The 22023-nt window shown below is 30.6% G+C and overlaps 1 protein-coding gene across 1 annotated transcript; it reads left to right on the top strand.

Moving 5' to 3' along the window:
• Positions 1 to 8862: 8862 nt before the first annotated feature.
• LOC124943522 (agamous-like MADS-box protein AGL61) lies at positions 8863 to 9408 on the top strand. The gene has a single exon (XM_047484021.1). The coding sequence runs from the start codon at positions 8863 to 8865 to the stop codon at positions 9406 to 9408; it is 546 nt and encodes a 181-aa protein (XP_047339977.1).
• Positions 9409 to 22023: the final 12615 nt, after the last annotated feature.

Raw genomic sequence — 22023 nt, forward strand, 5'->3', positions numbered from 1 at the left:
TATCGATGTATGAGTGAACTATTTCCTTTGTTAGAGGTTGATATGGATTAGGACCGACTCCTAGTCCAATGTAGGCATCTATGTCAAAGAAGAGGCCACTTAGCTGAGACGCATAGTCGGTCAGCATTCTATCTGAAGAGATCATTTTCTTCAGGTTGTCAAAAATGACTTTTGACCAGTTTATGAGAATGTCTCTTGTGATGGCGATCATCATCTCGAAAGTCTTTTTACTGTAGATGTTGGTGACATCTTTGGCCAAGATGGATTTGCCAATGATATATTAAGGATATGAAATTCGGTTTTCAATAGGGACTTAGCTCCATGTGTTTCCATAGGATTAGAGGAATATGAGAAGTAACATAACATTTTGTCTATGACTTCACTCAAAGAGGAGGAGAAATCAGAAAAAGCCTTCGGTTGGAAGTTCGCAGCTTCGTGCGAGATCCTCTTAATCGAAAATAAATTATTTTCCCTAAACTTTGGATAGGATAAGATTATCCCGAAATACCTTGGCATTTTCGAAAAATACAAAAACGATGTCATCATAGATTGCATCACGATCTTCAAGGAAAATCCATAAGCACGTGTTTTCTAGGGACTTGAATATGGAGATAACCTCTTCATCTCCACTAGACAGAACTGATTTGAAGTCGATAAGAAGGATGTTATTAGCGAAGGCTAGATTCATTTTTCTTATCTTTTTGAGAGAGGAGGGAAGCCTTTTATTTGTGAGGAAGATTTAGTGCGAAGGAAGATGTAGTTTTAAAGAATTCAGATGTGTGTTCTTCTTCTTAATGGAGGCGTCATTAAATAGGAGAGGTTACTACTTAGGATTCATCTTAATTTCCTTTGGACAAAGATAAATGATCGTTACACTAACTAAAAAGGTAACTGTTGCATTAAATGTTATTCATCTATTTGAACGGTGAGAGATACACATCTTCACGTTGTTTGAGGAATGATTGTTTTCTTTTTAAGAAGGAATAGATTCAGATAGATAATGACAAATATTAGACAGCTGTCCCATTTTGATTGAAAGATGAAACTACCGAGGTTTTTCATATAAATAACCGATCGGCTGTCTACAAATTCGATAATTAAGGAGTTTGTTATTTAGGCCTGAAGAAAACCGCGGATTTAATAAAGCTGTATTTGTTTCATTTTTGAAATAACCGATCAGCTTAATATCCTATTTTACTTAAGCTTCCCGGTTCATCTATAGTTATTTCGGTAGAGTGATCTAACCGGTTTCAAAAGGAGAGAACCGTCTGGTTTTATCTATCTGATCATGTATTTATCTTCTAAATTTATGCACACATATATTTTATGAAATTATGCAACAAAAACGTTTTTGAGAATCAGAAGCTTCTCCCTAAATTCGTGTATAGTATTTTTATGAAAACTGTTTTAACACAAATAATTTTGAGAAGTAAAAGCTTCTTCCTCAATGCATTCTTGGTTTTATGTGATAAAATATGCACTATGATCGTTTTGAAAAAGAGGAGAGTTCTCCCTAAATGCATGTAGGTATTTTTGAAGAATTCAGTTGATATTAGAAAGTCCTAAGATATTTCTAATGTAGGAAAACATAGTCTCTTGGAGTGGCTTGGTGAAGATGTCAGCCACTTGCTGGTTTGTTGACACATATTCTAGCCGAATATGCTTTTTCTCCACGTGGTCCCGAATGAAATGATGTCGGACATCAATATGCTTGGTCCTCGAGTGCAATACCAGATTGTATGTTATGGCAATGGCGCTGGTATTGTCATAGAATATCGGGGACTCCTCAGCTGTAATACCAAAATCCTTTAACTGTTGTTGGATCTAGAACAATTGGGCACAGAAGCTTCCTGTGGCGAGGTATTATGCTTTAGCTGTGGAGGTAACAATATATGTTTGTTTTTGTTGTACTAAGACACAAGTCGGTCACCTAGGAACTGGCAAGTTCTGCGGGTGATCTTCCTATCCACTTTACAACATGCATAATCTGCATCAGAGTAGCTTATCAAATTAAAACTAGCTTTAAGATACCATAGTCCCACATTTTGAGTTCCCTTGAGATATTTCAATATTCTCTTAGCAGCTACATAATGAGAGTGATTAGAATTAGCTTGAAATCTCCCGCAGATTCCAATCACAAACAAAATATCTGATCGGTTGGCTATTAAGTAAATATGAGAGCCAATAATCCCACGATAGACAATGATGTTAACACTTTGACCATTTTCATCCTTATCAATCTTGATCGAGGAACTCATTGGTGTTGAAGCAGCAGAGCAACTTTCCATGACAAATTTCTTTAATAATTCCTATGTATACTTGGCCTGATTGATGAACGTGCCTCCTTCAATCTGTCGAACTTGAAGGCCTACGAAGAAACTCAACTCCCCCATCATGCTCATCTCAAATTTATCTGTCATTAACTTGGAGAATTTCTCACACGGTTTGGGATTAGTTGACCCAAATATAATGTCATCCACATAAATCTGTACAAGTAAAATATGATCATCTTTCTCAAATTTGAATAATGTTTTATCTACAGATCCTATAGTTAAGTCGTGATCAAATAGGAACTTTGTAAGGGTATCATACCATGCTCTAGGAGATTGTTTAAGACTATAAAGTGCCTTATCCAATCTATAAACATGACTAATCAAAGCAAGATTCTTAAAATCGGGCGATTGTTCAACATAAACTTCTTCAGTGATTATACCATTAAGAAAAGCACATTTAACATACATTTGAAAAACTTTAAAATTGTTAAAAGAAGAAAACGCTAGAAATATTCTAATAGCCTCAAATCTGGCAACAAGAGCAAATGAATCCTCAAAGTCAATGTCTTCCTCCTGTTTATAACCTTGAGGCACTAGTTTGGCTTTGTTCCTCGTAACCAAACCATTTTCATTGAGTTTGTTTTGAAAGACTATTGGGTCAAATTATTTTGACTAAGGTTCAAATCATTTTGACAAACAGTATTTTGATGATGAGTTTGTATAAAACTTAAATAAGAATTAAACTAAGCCATCTAATTGTTTTTATGTAAGTGCATCAAAACATGCTAAGTTTGAATTAGCTTGAATCAGATTCATTAGATGAATTGGTTATTAGACGTACGTAGTTAAACGTGCAGTCTAACAGATACATAATTAACCGTGAACTCTAACAAATACGTAGTTAGACGTGCAGTCTAACAGATATAGTTAGACGTGCAGTCTAACAGATACATAGTTAGACGTGTAGTCTAATAGATACGTAGTTAGACATGCAGTCTAACAGATACGTAGTTAGACGTGCTGTCTAAAAAACGTAGTGAGACGTGCAGTCTAACAGACGTAGTTAGACGTACAGTCTAACAAATACGTAGTTAGACGTGTAGTCTAACAGATACGTAGTTAGACGTGGAGTCTAACAGATACGTAGTTAGACGTGCAGTCTAACAAACGTAGTTAGACATGCAGTCTAACAGATACGTGGTTAAACATGCAGTCTAACAAATACGTAGTTAGACGTGCAGTATAACATATGTAGTTTGACGTGCAGTTTAACAGACGTAGTTAAACGTGCAGTCTAATAGATACGTAATTAGATATGTAGTCTAACAGATACGTAGTTAGACGTGCATTTTAACAGACGTAGTTAGATGTGTAGTCTATCTGATACGTAGTTAGACGTGCAGTCTAATAGATACGTAGTTAGACGTGCAGTCTAATAGACGTAGTTTGTACGAATACACACACACAACCACACACAAGACTTGCTTGCTAAACTTACAAACTCACAAATTGCTTTCTTGATTACTGTGTTTGTACATGAAGAGAGAGATAGAATCAAAGTATTGTCTAGCTGAGTGATATTCTTCAATATACTGTAAGTTGAACAGAGTCTGTTATTTTCAACAGTGAGCTAGCTTTGCAACTCTATTTGATTCTAAGAAAAGTATAGTGAATCCTTCTGGTGGTTGGAAGAAGGGGTATCGTAGAAGAGTTTTGCTCCGAACATCCATAAACAACTTTGTGTGTCATTTATATTCTGTCATCTTCTCCTTCATCGGTTCTTAACTTCAAACCTGAGCAAACATTTCCGCACTTGAATCGCTTCAAGAGTTTGCAAGGGTTTGTGAAGAATAGAAAGTGATACAAATCCCTAACAGGATTTCTATCAAACCGTTTTTGCACGAAGTTGTCATCAATAGTTAGACCCTTGTCTCTATTGGTGCCACCGATCCTTTCAAAGACCCATCTAGTTCCAATGAAAGATTGATTAGCTGGTCTTGGAACTAAATGCCAAACTTTGTTTCTTTCGAACTGGTTTAATTCCTCTTGAATTACTAAAATCCAATATGGATCAAGTAGTGCTTCATCAACCTTCTTAGGTTCAATATGTGAGATGAAAGTTGAATTTGCATATTCATCTAATGATTGATTTCTTGTCCTAAGAGGTGTAAAGGGGTTACCTTTAATTAGCTCAATAGGATAATTTATATTTCATTTGAAGTTCGGTCCCGAAATGCCTTCTGACCGACCGGTTATTTGATCAAGATTTGACTGACCGGTAGGCTGATAAATGTCAGACCGACCGGTTTCCTTGGAAATATCTGAGGCATCAACTGCCTGCTGAAAGGCGGTTTGATCTTGGTAAACTTCAGCGTTGTCAACTGATTGGTCATAAGCAATTCTTTGGTAGACGAGAACTTCATCTTCACTATCAGATTGGAGATTAACGTCCTTCATTATATTAGATAAATCAATGGATATTGAGGTTTTACTTTCAACAGATTTATCAAGTATAATATGGGATGACTCTTCAACAGTTAGAGTTCTATTATTATAAATTTGATATGTTTTACTTACTACTGAGTATCATAACATAATACCAACATCATATTTGGCATAAAAAACGGTCAAATAGTTTTATTAGGAACTTTGCCATGGTAAATCTCATAAGGAGTTTTATTAAATCGTTTATTTATCATAGACCGGTTTTGAGTATGACATGTTGTATTGATAGCTTATGCCCAAAGTTTTTGAGCCACACCTGAATCGGCTATCATTGATCTTGCAACTTCCTTAAGAGTTATATTTCTCCTTTCATCTAGGTCATTTTGTTGAGGAGTTCTGCACTAGACAATTCATGTCTAATGCCAAATTTCTCAAGATAACATGAAAGGGTTCTATTAGTAAATTCAGTACTCTTATCACTTCTAACTCTATTAATACTTACAGATTTTTCATTTTGTACCATTTTAAGCATTTTAATTAAGTTTTGAGCAGTTTTGATCTTTAGAAGCTAAGAAAATAACCCAAGTAAATATAGTGTAGTCATAAATGATTACTAATGTGTATTCCAGGCCTCCTAAACTGGTTACTCTAATTAGACCAAAAAGATTCATGTGTAAAAGCTCTAGACATCTTTCAGATTGAATATTTCCTTTATTTTTAAAGGTTGAATTTATTTGTTTACCCATTTGACAAGCAGAGAACACCTTATCTATTGAAAACTTCATATTAGGAATACCTTCAAATAGCTCTTTAGAATAGATGAAGTTAATCGTTTCGAAGTTTAAATGATTTAGTCTTTTATGTCAAAGCAAGTTTTAGTCATTTTTAGCAACCATTCAAACAGGATTAGGACATTTATTTTTCCAGTTTACTTTATAAATATTTCCTATCTTATGCCCTGTCAATAAGGTACTTCCCTGTTGATCCTTAACTTAGCATGCTTATTTATGAAATTCAATGGTGTATCCTATATCACACATTTGACTTATGTTAAACAAGTTATAACATAGATTTTCAACAAGTACACGTTGTTTATGGTTAGATTGCCATGGACAATCTTACCCTTTCACACAACCTTACCCTTAGAATTGTCACCGAAGGTGATCCTTGAACCCGATTCTTTCACAACATTAGTTAACAACTTGCTGTTTTCTGTCATGTGCCTTGAACATCCACTATCCAGGTACCATTCCTAATCCTCCAAGTATTTGACCTGTTTACCCAGCAAAATAGACCTATTTATACCTTTTGGTACCCACATTTAATTGGGTCCACGGTTAATTAGTCATTTGAGAATTCATACTTGCCTCACTTTGATGGTTCTCCCAGTGCTTGTCTTAATAATCCTATATGCATTAGCTTAACATCTCCCTGTCTGCCTCTAGATGAGTCATAATGTTTTGAAAGAGAGTTTTGAGAATGCCTATTTGAATCTTTTACATGATCATATCCAGCCGACCCATTGGGTTTCCTTCTCTCAGGACTAAGCCACCGTGACTGGTTAGTTGGCTCAATGTATTTCGGTTCCCTTTTAATTATCGACTCATCTGTATCATGACTTTCTTGAATGTTTGTTGAAGTACCCTTCACAAAATTTACAAGAGGAATTTTGTCTTTCTTGGGTATCAACTCTTTGCATGGCTTGTCTGGAATGTTGTTATCGTAGCCTAAGTCGAACTTACAGTTGACATGCCTTTAATGACTAGTCATCTGGTTAACTGCATTTCCAGACTTATGTATCAGATGAAGAGAGATTTATGTACAACACATTAATGAATGAAGTGAAAATCAATCTTTATATGTTCTGTACGAGCATGAATAACTATAATTATTGATAGAAATACATCATCAATGTTATCACACCATAGAGTGGGAGGTTGAGGTGGTGAGATGCAAAGTTCACATAGTAAGGATTCGAGTAAAGATCGTCCGGACATCTAGCCCAATCAAGGTCATAAAAAGAATATAGATCGAGAGAAGGTTTTGGTCGAATGAGAAGTTCATGATGAGGAGTACGACAAAGATATCAGAGTATTATTTTCAAAGTAATTACACGTCATTTAAAATAGACGAATTTAACATTTGTTTGTGAAAAGCCTCAAATGTCAAAATATTTGATATTCGAGCCCCAAATAGTAATTGAGTCATTTATAAATAATTACATCTTTAATTGCACATTAAAATTGGGTTTAATTCGATTCTTATATATTTATTTTCTATGTTTATAAGGTTATTCCATTTTTAGATTGATACATTAGGCCTCGTGATTGAATTTCAATAAATTGAGGTTACACAAAATGGGCTATTTTAAAATTAATTGGTTTAAGAATGGAGTTGGGCCTCAACCCAATAACACATTTTATTGGGGAATGGAGTTAACAAATTTTCAAATAATTTTGGGTGAATAAGCTTGTCTAATCATTTTTCGCTGCAAAAATATGTGTTGTTGTTATTCCATCATTACTAATGAATCACTAACATTTATTTCGACTTTGACATTTTCAGCATTCAAAGCGTCGAAACAAATATATGTTAGCGATGATACAAAGACATTGGTTGAAAGGTTTTGCGCCGACAATCACTTTTGAATGTTATAATGAAATATATAAAGTGCACATGATATTTCATTTTTTTATTTGACAATTGGTTTTAATATTTTGGAACGTTTATTATTATTTTAGTGTATATTTGGTATTCTACAGAGTGACTATTAGAGACAATATTATAGAAAATAGTGGAACCGTTAAGAATGTGAGAACTTATATTGAGTTCTTTAGTCATCATCCAATATGTTCAAATGCTTTAAAAAAAATTCATTTAAAAAAATTAGATTAGTTTTTAAGAGAAGAAATAAAAATCCTCAAGAAGAGGAAGAAGAGATCAAAAGGATGAAGAAAATACAAACATTTTTTTATCAAAATTTGTTTGATTATAAAAGATATTGCAACATTACATAGCTCTCTTGATCCATAACCCACACATTAAAACTAAATCAAAGACGAAATAATGTGTTTATATTTAAACTCTAGTAAAGTAATTTATTTATTGAAGACATTAACAAATAGTATCGATGTAATTAGTAGGTTAATATAAGAAAAATCGTCAAAAATCATATCAGAGTCGTCACATTGTGGTTATTATATTCTTATTTCTTATAATGGGTTAGCAAGCTTTGCTACCTTAATTTAGATTTATGTATTATAATAAGATGACAATTAAATAAATTTCTTCATATTTAATAATATTAATAATTTAAATATTTTAATCTTTAGATTGATGATGATCAATAAATATAAAAAGTTTGTTCTAAAAATTATTAATAAAATAATATTGACTAATTTGAACATAATATATATATATATTTTAGAAATGTTCGATGTCATAATTGAAAACGCATTACATACAAAAAAAAATTATTTTATACCGCATATACGATAAATGTACCGACACATAATTGAGCCCTATAATTTGTAGTGACTAAATAAGTTTAAATACTTTCAAAAATGGTCTGACACAATAAATAGTTCTAAAGCGTTGAAACAAATGTTATTGACACAAGAACAATTATATGAAGTACAAGAACATTAACTATATCAAAAAAAATTGGCTTATTTTTTGAACTATTACTTCAAGATAGATAATTCTTGAAACAAATATACATATTGACAAAATATAACAACATAAACAATCGCAAAAAAGGTAAAAGGATAATGCATGGTAATTGAAAGAATTTCAAGAAATATCAATAGTGAATAAAATATGTCAAACGGTTTCTATTAGAGTCAGGTTATACAAAATATTAAAACAACTAGCAAGATTATAAGAATCCAAATAGTCAATTTAATGTGATCTTATCCCGATTTATATAAAATTAATTTAAATTTATCTATAAATAATTAACTCATTAAATTCTTTATGAAAAGATGAAAAATATATTATTTTAATAAATGTATTAAATGACACATTTATTATTAGATATCTAAATTTCAATAGTCTACCCTTTATATGCTTCAAAAATATGTGAAACCTAAGTATATCAACAAAGAGAGTTATATAGATCTATAAACTATAGAGAAAAATTGTTATGGCCAGAAAATCAGGTGGAGGTCGCCAAAAAATTCCGATAAAGTTTATTGAAGATAGGGCTAAGCGTTCCGTAGCGTTCTCTAAAAGAAAGTCCGGAGTTTTGAAAAAGGTGAGTGAACTTTCTACTATGTGTGGAATTGATATGGGACTAATTTTGTTCAATGAAAGTGGAAAAGTCTTCTCTTATGGAAATCCTACTTTAAATGTCATATTGGATCGCTTTTTGGGCTTAGATCCCCAAAGAGTGCTCAATCCAGCATCACGTAAAATCATTGAGGCGCAAAAGATTTATCGTATTCAAGAGATGGAAGCTAAAATCATGAATGGAGAAGAAATGCTCAAACTTGAGGAACTACGTGGGAAAACGTTATCACTAGAGATGACTAACCATGCTATTGGGAAATGGTGGGAGCAGCCAATCGAAAAAATGACTTTAGACCAAATACAATTGAGGAATGCATGTATGGAAAACCTAAAGATGATATTCGAAGAATATAAAAGGTTAATGATGGACACACACAATTGGAATTCATTGAATCAATAAGTTATTTGTTTTAAATTTGTGTCAAGCTTTATTAGAATGTGTTATATGCATTTTCAATAAAAATATGTTGTTTTAGAAATCTTGTGACTTTTGGTGGCAATATATTTTATAGAAGTATTATAATATTTTATTTATATTCTTAATTTATCAAGTGATCATTATTGAAAGTTCTCATTCATTTTTAATATTATATTATTTTGTACAATTACTAATTTTCTAAGGCACAACTCAATTTTTAAATGAATGTAAATAAATGAAATTATTATTATAAAAAATATATAGCCCAATCCCTCCTTCCTTATTTTTATAATAAAAAGATATTGTGCAAAAACTATTCGCTTTACATGAATAAAATAATTAGGATTAATATAATATAATTGACTTATAAAATTAAGTCTAACTTAGTTGTAATCTCCTTATAAAAATTAGGATTAATGTAATAAAATTGACTTGATAAAATTGAGTCTAACTTACTTGTAATCTCCTTATAATAATTTATTGTATAATTTATAATTCATAACAGTCTTTTATGCTTTATAGGTTAATTTAACACATATATTTAATGATTAAAATATTATTTATTTTTAAATATTTTTAAATAAAATAAAATTATACTTTTAATTAATAATTTAATTTTTTTATTGAATTAAGTATTGAGAAAGAGATACTATATGAGGTTCATCAAAGAATTTCATATGATGTGTAGATAATCTCCTTAATGGAGTGCTAAATACATTTCTTATTTAAGAAGATTGTGGAGTTAAATTAATAATTTTTTTTTGTTTAAATAAAATATTTATAAATGAATGGCTGAATGTAATGCAAATTGAATGTAAACAAAAATAAATGAAATCTTTATAAAAGAATAATTGCGCACATTTGATATTAATAATATTCACTTCGACGTATGTACTTGTAAAATTAACTCATTTAGACGTATATATTAATAAATGATCATTTAAACCTACCTATTATAAAAAAATAGGCTCATCTAAGCCTATTTTAGTAAACCATAGTTAATTTTTATTTTTTAATTTATATATTTATTTTAATATATTTTCTTTCTCCTTTTTTTTATTAATTAAACCATTTAAATTAATTTCATTCCTAAATTTTTTATTATTTTTATATTAGCTTCTCTTTCTTTTATTATATATTTCTTTTTTTTTTATCAATTTTTATTTTTTTATTCCTTAAATTCTCATTTTTTAAGAAATTTTAATAACTTATTTATAAATTTTGTTTTAATGTAATATTTTTGTGAAAAATTTCTTTCTTATTTAATTTAATATTAACAAAAATAATATTAAAAAAAAATTAATTTTGATTCATGACTTATAGTAGTAAAAAATATTATTTTATCTAATATTTGATTATTGAAAAAAAAACTCACGCAACCTATACGTATGTACTTGTATAACTAACTCTTATAATATTCTTTACTATAAGTTCTGAATCAAAAATTAAATAAAAATTTATTAATTTATTTTTATTTATATTAAATTAGATAAGAAAGAAACTCTTTACAAAAATATTATATTAGAACAAAATTCATAAATAAGTTGCTAAATTTCTTCAAACAAATAAGAATTTAATCAATAAAAGAAATAAAAACTGATAAAAAAAAGAAATTAATATAAAAATAATAAAAATTTTAAGAATGAGATAAATTTAAATAGTTTAATTAATGAAGAAGAAGGGAGAAAATATATTAATACCTAATTAATAAATATATAAATTAAAAAAATAAAATTAAACTATGGTTACCAAAAGAGGCTAGATGAGCCTATTTTTGATAGTACTTGTGCTTAAATAATTTTTATGTTTAAATGATCTTTTATTAGTAAATACGTCTAATTGAGCTAGTTGTACAAGACCCTTCCCTTTCTTGGAATGAAATTAGATATATATTATGTGTTATTAACTCATTAAAGTAATTTAAATTACAATCCTAAATGAACTAATATTATGAATTCGATCGTCACTTAAAATCCCTTAAATATGAGTGATTTATAACTACGGGTCATACTACCTTTATACATTAAATACATAAGATGAATACAAACTAGCTCGCATTATATTTGATACTTTTTTTACTTCGACATAATCAATACTAATAACTTGACATTTTCTTTGTACATGTTGGGTTACACATATAAAGTTTTCATGGCTATTTTGCGGTTAACATTACATTACTCGAAAAATTTAATATTTTTGAAAAAAAAATATCAAATAACTTGAAAACAAACAACTCCTAAATTGATCAGTATAGGCATGTGGTGTACTACAAGCAAGTTTCTAACACCAGACATTACCCAACACATTACATATATATTAATGTTTATTAGTACAAACACATCAATGACACTCATCTTCATCTTTGTTGTAAAGGATAGTTCAACACGTGTGCTTCATTCAAAATAGTTCGCCCTAATTTGTACTATCAAAGTTAGGGTTTCACCTAAAATCTCTCTGCTATGTATGTAGAGTGTATCAGTACAATGTCTCTTATTGGTCGTCATTCTTGATGAATCCGAAGAAAATGATTTAAAGAAAAAGTTTCTTCACAATTAGAGTTTTCAATAATTTTTTTCCCAAATTTTAAAAGATTATCCTGATGTATGTCTTTCTCTTCCACTTCTTCGCCTTCAAGTAAATTGTTTCCTTCAAAGTTGAACGGCTCTAATACCATAGAGAGGTCCAATACTCTCAATGGAATGAATCGACATTAATAAATAAATAAAATAACAACATAAAGAAACTTGCATTGCAGAAAGAAATTTCAATTCCCTTGGTTTTAGAAATCATTTTAACGGAAGATAATTTGTGAAGACTACAAAAACAACATTACGACAATCCACTTCAACTAACTAATCGTCATTCTAGGAAAACGTGAGATCAGTTTTGAAGAACTTGGTAGTATACGAGGTTTGCACATCCTCTAGGTCATTGGTTTTGCACGTTACACCAAGATGACGAATGGAATGGTCGACACATACAAGAGTAATCAATTGCTAAGGGAAAAAGTGATCATAGTGAACCAACTGAAGAGCAATGAGAGGTGGTTTATCTATGCAACAAGATTAATTAATTTAACATACTAACAAAAGTGTTGTCTCTTGATCAAACACTTGACAAGAATTATAGATGTTGCTGAAGGGTTAAGGATAGAAAATGTCATTTTTTATATCTTAGAATTGTGTCAAGTTTGACATATTGCTTGCACTTATCATATTTGTTTTTTTGTAAACGAGTTTACAAGATTTTCTATCTTTATAGGTGTTAATATGTCTCACAAGATCCACTCAACAAATTAATTTATTCATATTGACTCATTCGGAAGGAATATAATTATAGTTTGACGACGTAATTAAAAGTATCCAACATCAATATGCACTAATTTAGGTGCAAATAAGAAATTTATCGACACATAAATGTTTCATAGCATAAACTTTCCTAGAATTTTATGGCACAAATTTTTGTTATCAAAGTTATTCTTTTGCGACTTACATCTAAATCAATATTAGCGGCGATAGAATAACATTGATTGAAGTTTTTTTTATGTGCTTATACAACGGCGTATAAAGCCCACACAATATTTTATTTTTCTATTTGAGCATTAGTTTTAATATTTAGTGATGTTTAATATTATTTTAGCTTTCTTTAATATTTAGCGGGAATCTTAATAATTTGAATTTTTAAATATTTTAAAGGTATTTTTGCATATCAAAAGTACCTTATAAACAGCATATTGCAAAACCTGTATGGACTTTTTTAAATAGACATTCTTGAATATGCTTCAAACACTTAAAAAAATCATGGAATAAAAGCTACAAAAACAAAATAAGAAGAAGAGACGAAGATGAACTATATGTATGAAGAACGACTTAATTTATTTTTTTATCAAGATTTATTCTTGTCAAAAACAAATATCATATAAATTAAACTCATTAGGGTAGTGTAAGTGGGAAAAGTCGGTGCCTAAATAGTTAAAAGTTAGGGGTTTTATTGACACTTAAAAATCTTTAAGTTTAAGTGAAGATTATAACTATGAAGTCATTACAATTTTCTATATTAAAAAAATAACATAAATTATTTAGAAGGGGTATTTTACATTGTTATAGTGATTTCTTGAATGTATTTCCTCTTCTCTCGCATAATTTATTTTTCATACACTTTTAGAATCATACATAGAGCTTTACGCTAAATAAATATAGTGTCATTATGTTTGTTCAATAAATAATTATTTTTAAAATTAATCGTCGTTGATAAATAATTCAAAATAAAAAAATATCGACAATAAAAAGATGCGCCACAAATATGTAATAACTCTTACTAACAATTTTTTCATATTATCTTTTTCTAAGATTAATTCAATATTGTGAAAATCTATTTTCATATTACATCAATAAAATCTTTGTGATAAAGATAAGAAATATATCAATTTAATAAATATATTTAATGATATATTGTTTTTGGTTAAGTAAATAATATATTCAATCCCTTTATATATGTTTAAAAAACCTTTAAAATGTATCCCATCAAAAAAAGATATCACTATAGAGAAAGAGATTTCGATTAAGATGATTAAAAATGTCGATAGTTCACTAACGTTTTCGAAGAAAAAGTTCAGCGCTTTCAAGAAAGCTGATGAGCTTTCCACTCTTAGTGGAAGTGAGCTAGTGGTAGTCATATTTATTCCAAGTGGAAAAGCTTTCTCTTATGGCAACGCAGTGTAAATTCTATATTGGATCAATTCATGGGCCTTGATCCCTTGAAAACACTTGACCCAATATCCCATGAACTCTTAGAGGTACAAAACAATTTACGTGTTCGAGAGATTGAAGCTCGAATAGTTGAGGTGTAAGATATGTTCAAACTTGAACAACAACAAGAACAAATATTGTCACTAGATATGACTAAAGATGCTAAGAAAAGATGGTGGGAGACATCCATTGAGGAGATGAGCTTAACTGAGTAATATTTGAGGAAGGATAAGATGGAAGAGCTAAAAATGTTTTTTGAAGAGCAGTAAAAAATGAAGATGTTGGTCGAATGATTGCATGATTATTGAGAAACAAATTAGTTATTAAAATATGTTGGTTAGGAATTTGTTTCATTTTAGTAGTCTAAGAGCCTAGTGGTTCTAAAAATGGTTCTTTCTTTTTCTTCTATTGTTTTCTAATGTTCTAAAATTTGGTTATAAGTGTTTTACTTTTTATGCCCCATCTATTTTATATAAGTAGTTTTTTTGATGATTTGTTTATTTTTATATTTTATTTTGGATTCAAATAATATATCAAGTTATTATTAGGAATTCACACTTATTTTGTATAGTATATAATATTTTTGCAATAGAACAACTCTATGTTCAAAGTGAAAACTCAATAAATACAAATCTTATTATAAAAATAGATGGTCCAATCATCCTTCTTTAATTATATTATAATAGGATAGTGAGATTATATAGTTTGATTAATTAGATATGATTCAATTATTATTTGGAATTAGATTTGAACAATTTTTTATAATATAGGGTTTGAACATTTGTGGTTGAATTGTTTTTCATTTTTAACTGATGGGTTATCAGTTTCTTGTCGAAATTAATAGTGCTAAAAAACTTATCATTTTAACTATGATCGTGATTTACATTAACAAAGTAAAATACTATGGTTAAATTGTGTTTTCATTGATTTAAACATTCATATGAATAGGAATTAAATCAATAAATATCTTTATGTTTAAATAATAATGAATATCTGAATGTAATTCCAATTGAGTGTAAACAAAAATAAATTAATAAATAAAATCTTTTTCTAAAGCACAGTTACTCATTTTCCATATTAATATCCATCTAATGTGATTTCCATAATCTTCTTACATAAAAAAAAGTACTTCTTAATATCAATAGTAATTTCCATAATCTTCTCCAATAAAATTTTTATTTAATACATTCTTATAAGATTGTCTGTCTAAAATTATTTATATTTTAAAAATAGATAATATTTTTAATTAGTTATTATTTTGCAAGAAAAAATTACACACTTATATCCTATTTTTTTTTGTTCTAAAACACAAACTACTAAACAGATAAAATCGGAATCAACTGAAAAATAACGAAAATAACAACAAAAGGAAACAAACAAATAAAAAAATATTCTAATTTATTATGTCGTTTCATGATAGATGATTGGAGGAGAATGACAATTATTAGGTAGATTCTCTTGTATTAGAAAACGACTAAGTATAGAACCTTAAGGTTTAATGTGTCTTAGGGTTGGACTCATCACTAATTATATACTCTCATCCAAGAGACATGTTCTCTCTAGTGTTAGTGAATTTGGAAAAAATAATGAAACGTTAATTTGAGTATGAAAGATAAATAATGTTGGACCTAGGGTGAGCAAACGGGTAAACCCAACTCATATTACCCAACCTATATTCAACCTAAATTAAATTTACCCAACCCATAATATTTACTAATATGGGTTGAGTAACCCAAATTAATTTTTTTTAATTTTTCATTTAACATGTATTTGACTAATTTAACACATTTTGATAGGATCAGCTTTATCGATAGAGACGGGGGTCTGACTAAGGATGAAGGTTTATGAAAAACTGTTTGAAAGAAATCTTGTTATGGATATAATTCGTTTTCTATTCTACGCAAACACTTGTAAACACTTGAAACAGATTCAAGGCAGAATTGTTTACTTGGGTTTGAAGCACAAGATGAAATATGAAAAGATGACAGAAATGAAAGAACACAACAGTTTGTTTATAGATGTTCGGAGAAACTCTCCTACGTCAACCCTTCTTTCAACCACCGGAAGGATTCACTATAATATGATTCGAATCAAATACAGTTTACACACACTTAGCTCACTATTGAACAGAACACTTTCTGTTCAATTACAAGATGAAGAATATCACTCAGCTAAAGGTGTTTTGATTCTAGCTCTCTCTTGATTCACACACAATACAATCAGAAAGCAGCTTCACAGTATGAATATTCAAATGCTTGACTTCAGTAAGCAAGATGATAGAACAGTTTCTCTCTCTGTAAAATCTGATTGCTTGTTCGTTGTATGAGGCTAATTGTCCGTTGTCCTTTAGATTTGTTAAATACTGAGCAGGAGCTAACGGTCGAATCTTTTAGAATGATACGTGACACTCTTCCATTGGAAAGCCTCCATTGTACACAGCAGGTTCTGAGCACAAGGATCGTGGCCGTACATCACTAATAGTGCGCCGAATATTCCATCAGGGATGTACCTGCAAAACAATTAATGTGAGGAATATTCACTAAGTTAGATTGCACGTCTAATTCCGGTTCTACCTCAGACTTGTCTGAAGGAGTTAGACTCACGTCTAACTTTCACTTTCTATTAGACTGTACGTATAACTCCACTGAGTTAGACTGCACATCTAATTCGGAACAAATTAGACTATCCGTCTAATTACAAGTCTATTAGACGACACGTCTAACTCCGATGAGTTAGACTGTACGTCTAATTTCGAACACATTAGACTTACGTCTAATTCCGTGTATATTAGACTTACGTCTAATTCTATACATTCATTAGACTACACGTCTAACTACGATGAGTTAGACTGTACGTCTAATTCTATGCATTCATTTGACTACACGTCTAACTCCGATGAGTTAGACTGTACGTTTAATTCTATGCATTCATTAGACTACACGTCTAACTCCGATGAGTTAGACTGTACGTCTAATTCTATGCATTCATTAGACTACACGTCTAACTCCGATGAGTTAGACTGTACGTCTAATTCTATGCATTCATTAGACTACACGTCTAACTCCAATGAGTTAGACTGTACGTCTAATTCTATGCATCGAATGCCAAAACCGGTATAATGACCCTCATTAGAGCTAAGTCTTACGAAACATTGTTTCAATACACCTGCATCAAAACTCATAAGTCATTTCATCATCAAAATCTCATTGGTTAAATTATTTCAACATTTAGTCAAAATAATTTGACCCAACACATTTTATCCGTTTAACACGTTTTTAACATGTTTAACACGTTTTTCACATGTTTAACACGTTTTTCTCATGTTTAACATGTTTTTAACGTTTTTGGCACGTTTGACACATTTTTGACATGATTCACAAGTTTTTAACATGATTAAAACGGTTTTTGCACGTTTTTCATGTTTTTGGCATGTTTAACCTGTTTTGAAACGTTTAACACGTTTTGACATGTTTTCACGTTTTTATGTTTTCATATTTTGACACGTTTTTGACACGTTTTGACAGATTTTTGACACATTTTGACATGTTTAATACATTTTTGACATATTTAACACGTTTTTGACATATTTAATACGTTTTGCACACGTTTAACTCATTTTTCACACGTTTAACATATTTTTTATGTTTTTGCCATGTTTAACATGTTTTTAATACGTTCTAACACATTTAACGTTTTTTCAAGTTTTTGACACATTTAATATATTTTTGACATGCTTTTGAAAAATCGTGTTAAATGTGGCAAAAACGTAAATTTTTTTGTTAAATATGTCAAAACGAGTTAAACGTATCAATAATATGAAAACGTGTTAAACATGAAAAACTTGTTAAACATGTCAAAAATGTGTTAAACATGCAAATAAAACGTAAAAAATGCGTTAAACGTGCAAAAATGTGTCAAACGTGCAAAAATGTGTTTAGTTTGCAAAAAAAATTAACGTGTCAAAAACTTGTCAAAACGTGTTAAACGTATTAAACATGTCAAAAATATGTTAGATGTGCAAAAACGTGTTAAAATGTTTAAATTGTGTTAAATGTGGCAAAAACATGAAAAACGTAACAAAATATGTTAAATGTGCTAAAAATGTGTTGAATATGCCAAAAACATATTAAACCTGTCAAAATGTAATAAACGTGTTAAACATATCAAAAACGTGAAAAATGTGTAAAGTGTGTTAAACATGTCAAAAACGTGTTAAACATGTCAAAAACATGTTAAACGTTTGAAAAACATATTAAACGTGTCATAGACGTGTTAAAGATGCCAAAAACGTAAAAAATGTGTTATAAGTGTGAAAATGTGTTAAACAGGTCAAAAACGTGAAAACGTGTTAATTGTGTGAAAACGTATTAAACATGTCAAACGTGTTCGACTGTAATGGATTAATGGAGATCAGCGTAGTAAAAATCAAAAGAATACATTGAAGTTGAAAGATGGTTAGTTTATATTGGATTAATAAGAAATAATTAAATTAAATTTATATAATTTGGGTAATCCTTAACCCAACCCAAATTAAACCAAAAATTAAACCCAACTCATACGCAACCCAACCTAAATTAACTTACCCAAATTAATATTTTGGGTTTGGGTTTAGGTTGGGGATTGAATCAACCCATAATATGTTTACCCCTAGTTAGACCCAACGAATAAACCAAACACAATACTTGTAGAGAAAACAAAAAGCAATAAATTAATATTCGATGATTGAGTATGAAAATAAACAATGTTGGACCCAATAAATAAACCAAACACAATATTTATAGAGAAAATAGAGACCAATAAATGAAGAGAAATAAATAAATTACTATAACCAATAATTCATATGATGAACAATAAAGAGTAAACAATTGTCTAGGAATTGAAGAGTGTATGAGGTAGGATTTATTGTTTCGAACTATTTCTCTAACTGTCTAATGGTAACGTGAATTAAAAAAAATAAATTTACTAATATACTAAATAAAGTTTATATATGTATATATATTTTGTTTGTGTGTACAAATCTGATAGGAAAATTTGATGAAATGGTCCTACTAAAGGGTCTAAATCTAAAAAAGGACCCCGCTTGATATAGTTTGCAAAAAGGGCCCTTTTGCCCTACGAAAAGTCCATATTGCCCTCGCGCGACTAATTTACCGCTCAATTACGAGAAATATCAATCACGCGTTTCCCATGAAATGTGTGAGTGGTATTTCTCATCTTTCCATTTATGGGAAAAACCACTCACGTGTTTCATCTAAAATACGTTTATGAACTCACGCGTTTAGATGAAAACGCGAGAGTGGTATTTCTCGTCTTTCATCGTATATATAATTTATTTTGCCCTAATTAAAAAAAAAACCCATTCACGAATCTCGACACTCTCACTTTCCACTCCGACTTCCAACTTCGTCTTTACAACTCTCAACTTTCCATTCCAACTTCTATTCCAACCTCGTTCAACATCATCGATCCACTTTCATCATCGTTCGTCGTATGTCTCTTCGATAATATATTAATGTGAGTTTAGGGTTTATGTTTAATTTGTAATGTTCTCATTATTCTGCCGTTTATATTGATGAATATTGATGTATAATCCTTAGCTTTTAGGGTCCATGTATCTTTTATGGTTTATGTGTATATGATATTTTTGTTTATCCAATGTTCTTCACTAACGAGTATTATATCAGTGTTCTTATTCTACATGCATGCATTTCTCTTTTATTCTTTCACGAGCATTGTACTTATATGTTGCTTTCACGAGCATTGTACTTATATGTTGCTTTCACGAGCATTGTACTTATATGTTTCTTTCACGAGCATTGCACTTTGAAGGATGATTTGCTAATGATATTTGCAAATGAAATCATGAATGTGACAAAGATTGTAACAAATGCTAGTTTCCAAATAAGCTCAATTTATGTGATAAAATTTCAAGTGATCAAATATGCTCATAATCTAATATCCAGATTATGAAAGGAAAACATATTATACCATCACACACATGCCTGATTAAAGTGAAACAAAGAATGCAAACATATAGAATTTTCGTGTATTCTTTGATGTTGTTTACTTGAGTTGTTATGTTTTATAGTTTAGGTAATTATAATGTTCTAGAGTTGCTTACTCCAATGTTGTTCCTTGTTTTGTAGATGGAATCCATCATAATTCCTAAGTTTGCTGGTAGGGTCTCATGGAGATCCAATATCTCAAATATTGCCACCAAGTTTGCTGCAACGGATCTAATGGAAAGGGTAGAGCAAACCCAATTCTGATTCTTATTCAAAGGATCCATCCACATTAGTACGGTTCTCGGGAACGATAATACATCAAATGCTCCTTAAGAAGAGCAGCTCAAATTCTATGGAGATGAAGTTCCTCGTGAATGGAAAGGAGTTGTGCTACGGGATAAAGGAGTTTACATTGGTCACAGACCTTAATTTTGGGAGATTCCCTATGGTGGAAACCATTTTCAATGAAGTTGAAGAATGTCCACCTTTGGTTGTCAAATATTTTAAAAGTAATCAACTTGTTAGAATAGTAGACATTCATTCAAAATTTGTGTCCTGCTCTGATAATGAAGATTTATGGAAATTGGGGCTGGTATACCTGGTTTGCCAATATCTCTTCACACTTGACCTAAAGAGGATAATAAATATCAAACTCCTTAACATGGACAAGGACATCGAAACTTTCCTCAAATTTCTATGGGGAAAGTTGTCCTTTAGAGCAACCATAAAGGGTTTGAACAGGAACCTTGATCACTACAGGTTGCTATATCTAGAGAAGAAGAAAGTCATGGGGAAGAAGAACAAAGACAAAAATGTTGATGTTTATTATAACGTATATGGGTTCACACAAGCCTTACAAGTGTGGACCTATGAGGTTATCCAAACGTTTGTCTCCAAACTTTCTAGGAATACGATGCTTCAAGCGCAAGAACCTGTCTTCCAAGGATAATACAGTACAAATCCAGAAGGAAGAGCACCGCCTCTGATCTTCACACTGCCCTGAAAGGCAAGATTGTCAAGAAGATGGAATTGTTTGAAGACGAGAAGATCTTGTATGTTGGGGAGGACTTTGAAGATATGGGAGGTAATTTTTATGATGTCTTTTTTGAACTTGATCGCAGAAAGAGGAAATTTGGAGATATTGAAGATGTAATTCCTCTTAAACCTAACATGAGGAAGAATAGACAAATTACTCTTGCCAAATCTTCCACGAGTAGAAGAACCCGCAACCCTACCCCCAGCACAAGCAACTCTTATTTTGTCGAGAGCGCTACTAGAAAAAAACATGATGATTCCTCTCAAATGACTCCAACAACAACAACTCCCTATGATAGATGTAGATTGGATCAACTTACAAAGGAACTAAATGAACTAAAAACTGAAATGAGAACTGAAATAAATCTCATAAAATAGATGTTAAACCAACTACAAGAACCGTTTGACATATTATCAGCCACACTAAGGGAGGAATCGAGAAGGGGAATATTTAATGAGGAATATATGGATGTGGATGTGCTTGTGGAGAAAAAGAAGGTGAATGAGGAAAAATTGGAAGATAATGAGGAAGATTTGGAGGTGAATGAGGAAGATAAGGGTGAGGAAGATTTGGAGGTGAATGAGGAAGATTTGGAGAAGGTGAATGTGTTGATTGAGGATTTAGTGAATGATGATAATATTGAGGTATGTCTAATTCAAGCATTTGGTGTAATTCGAGTATTTGGTCTAATTCAAGCATTTTGTTATTTTAGGATGGGCATGTGGAGGAGAAGAAGAATGAGGATGTGGTGGAGGATGATGTGCTGAAGATTGATAATATTGAGGTATTTCAATTCAAGCATTTGGTG

The sequence above is a fragment of the Impatiens glandulifera genome, chromosome 6 (assembly GCF_907164915.1).
Source record: "Impatiens glandulifera chromosome 6, dImpGla2.1, whole genome shotgun sequence".
NCBI classification, from domain to species: Eukaryota; Viridiplantae; Streptophyta; class Magnoliopsida; order Ericales; family Balsaminaceae; genus Impatiens; species Impatiens glandulifera.

Excerpts from the sequence above, each read along its gene's own strand:
- LOC124943522 (XM_047484021.1), top strand. The coding sequence starts at position 8,863 with ATGGCCAGAAAATCAGGTGGAGGTCGCCAAAAAATTCCGATAAAGTTT.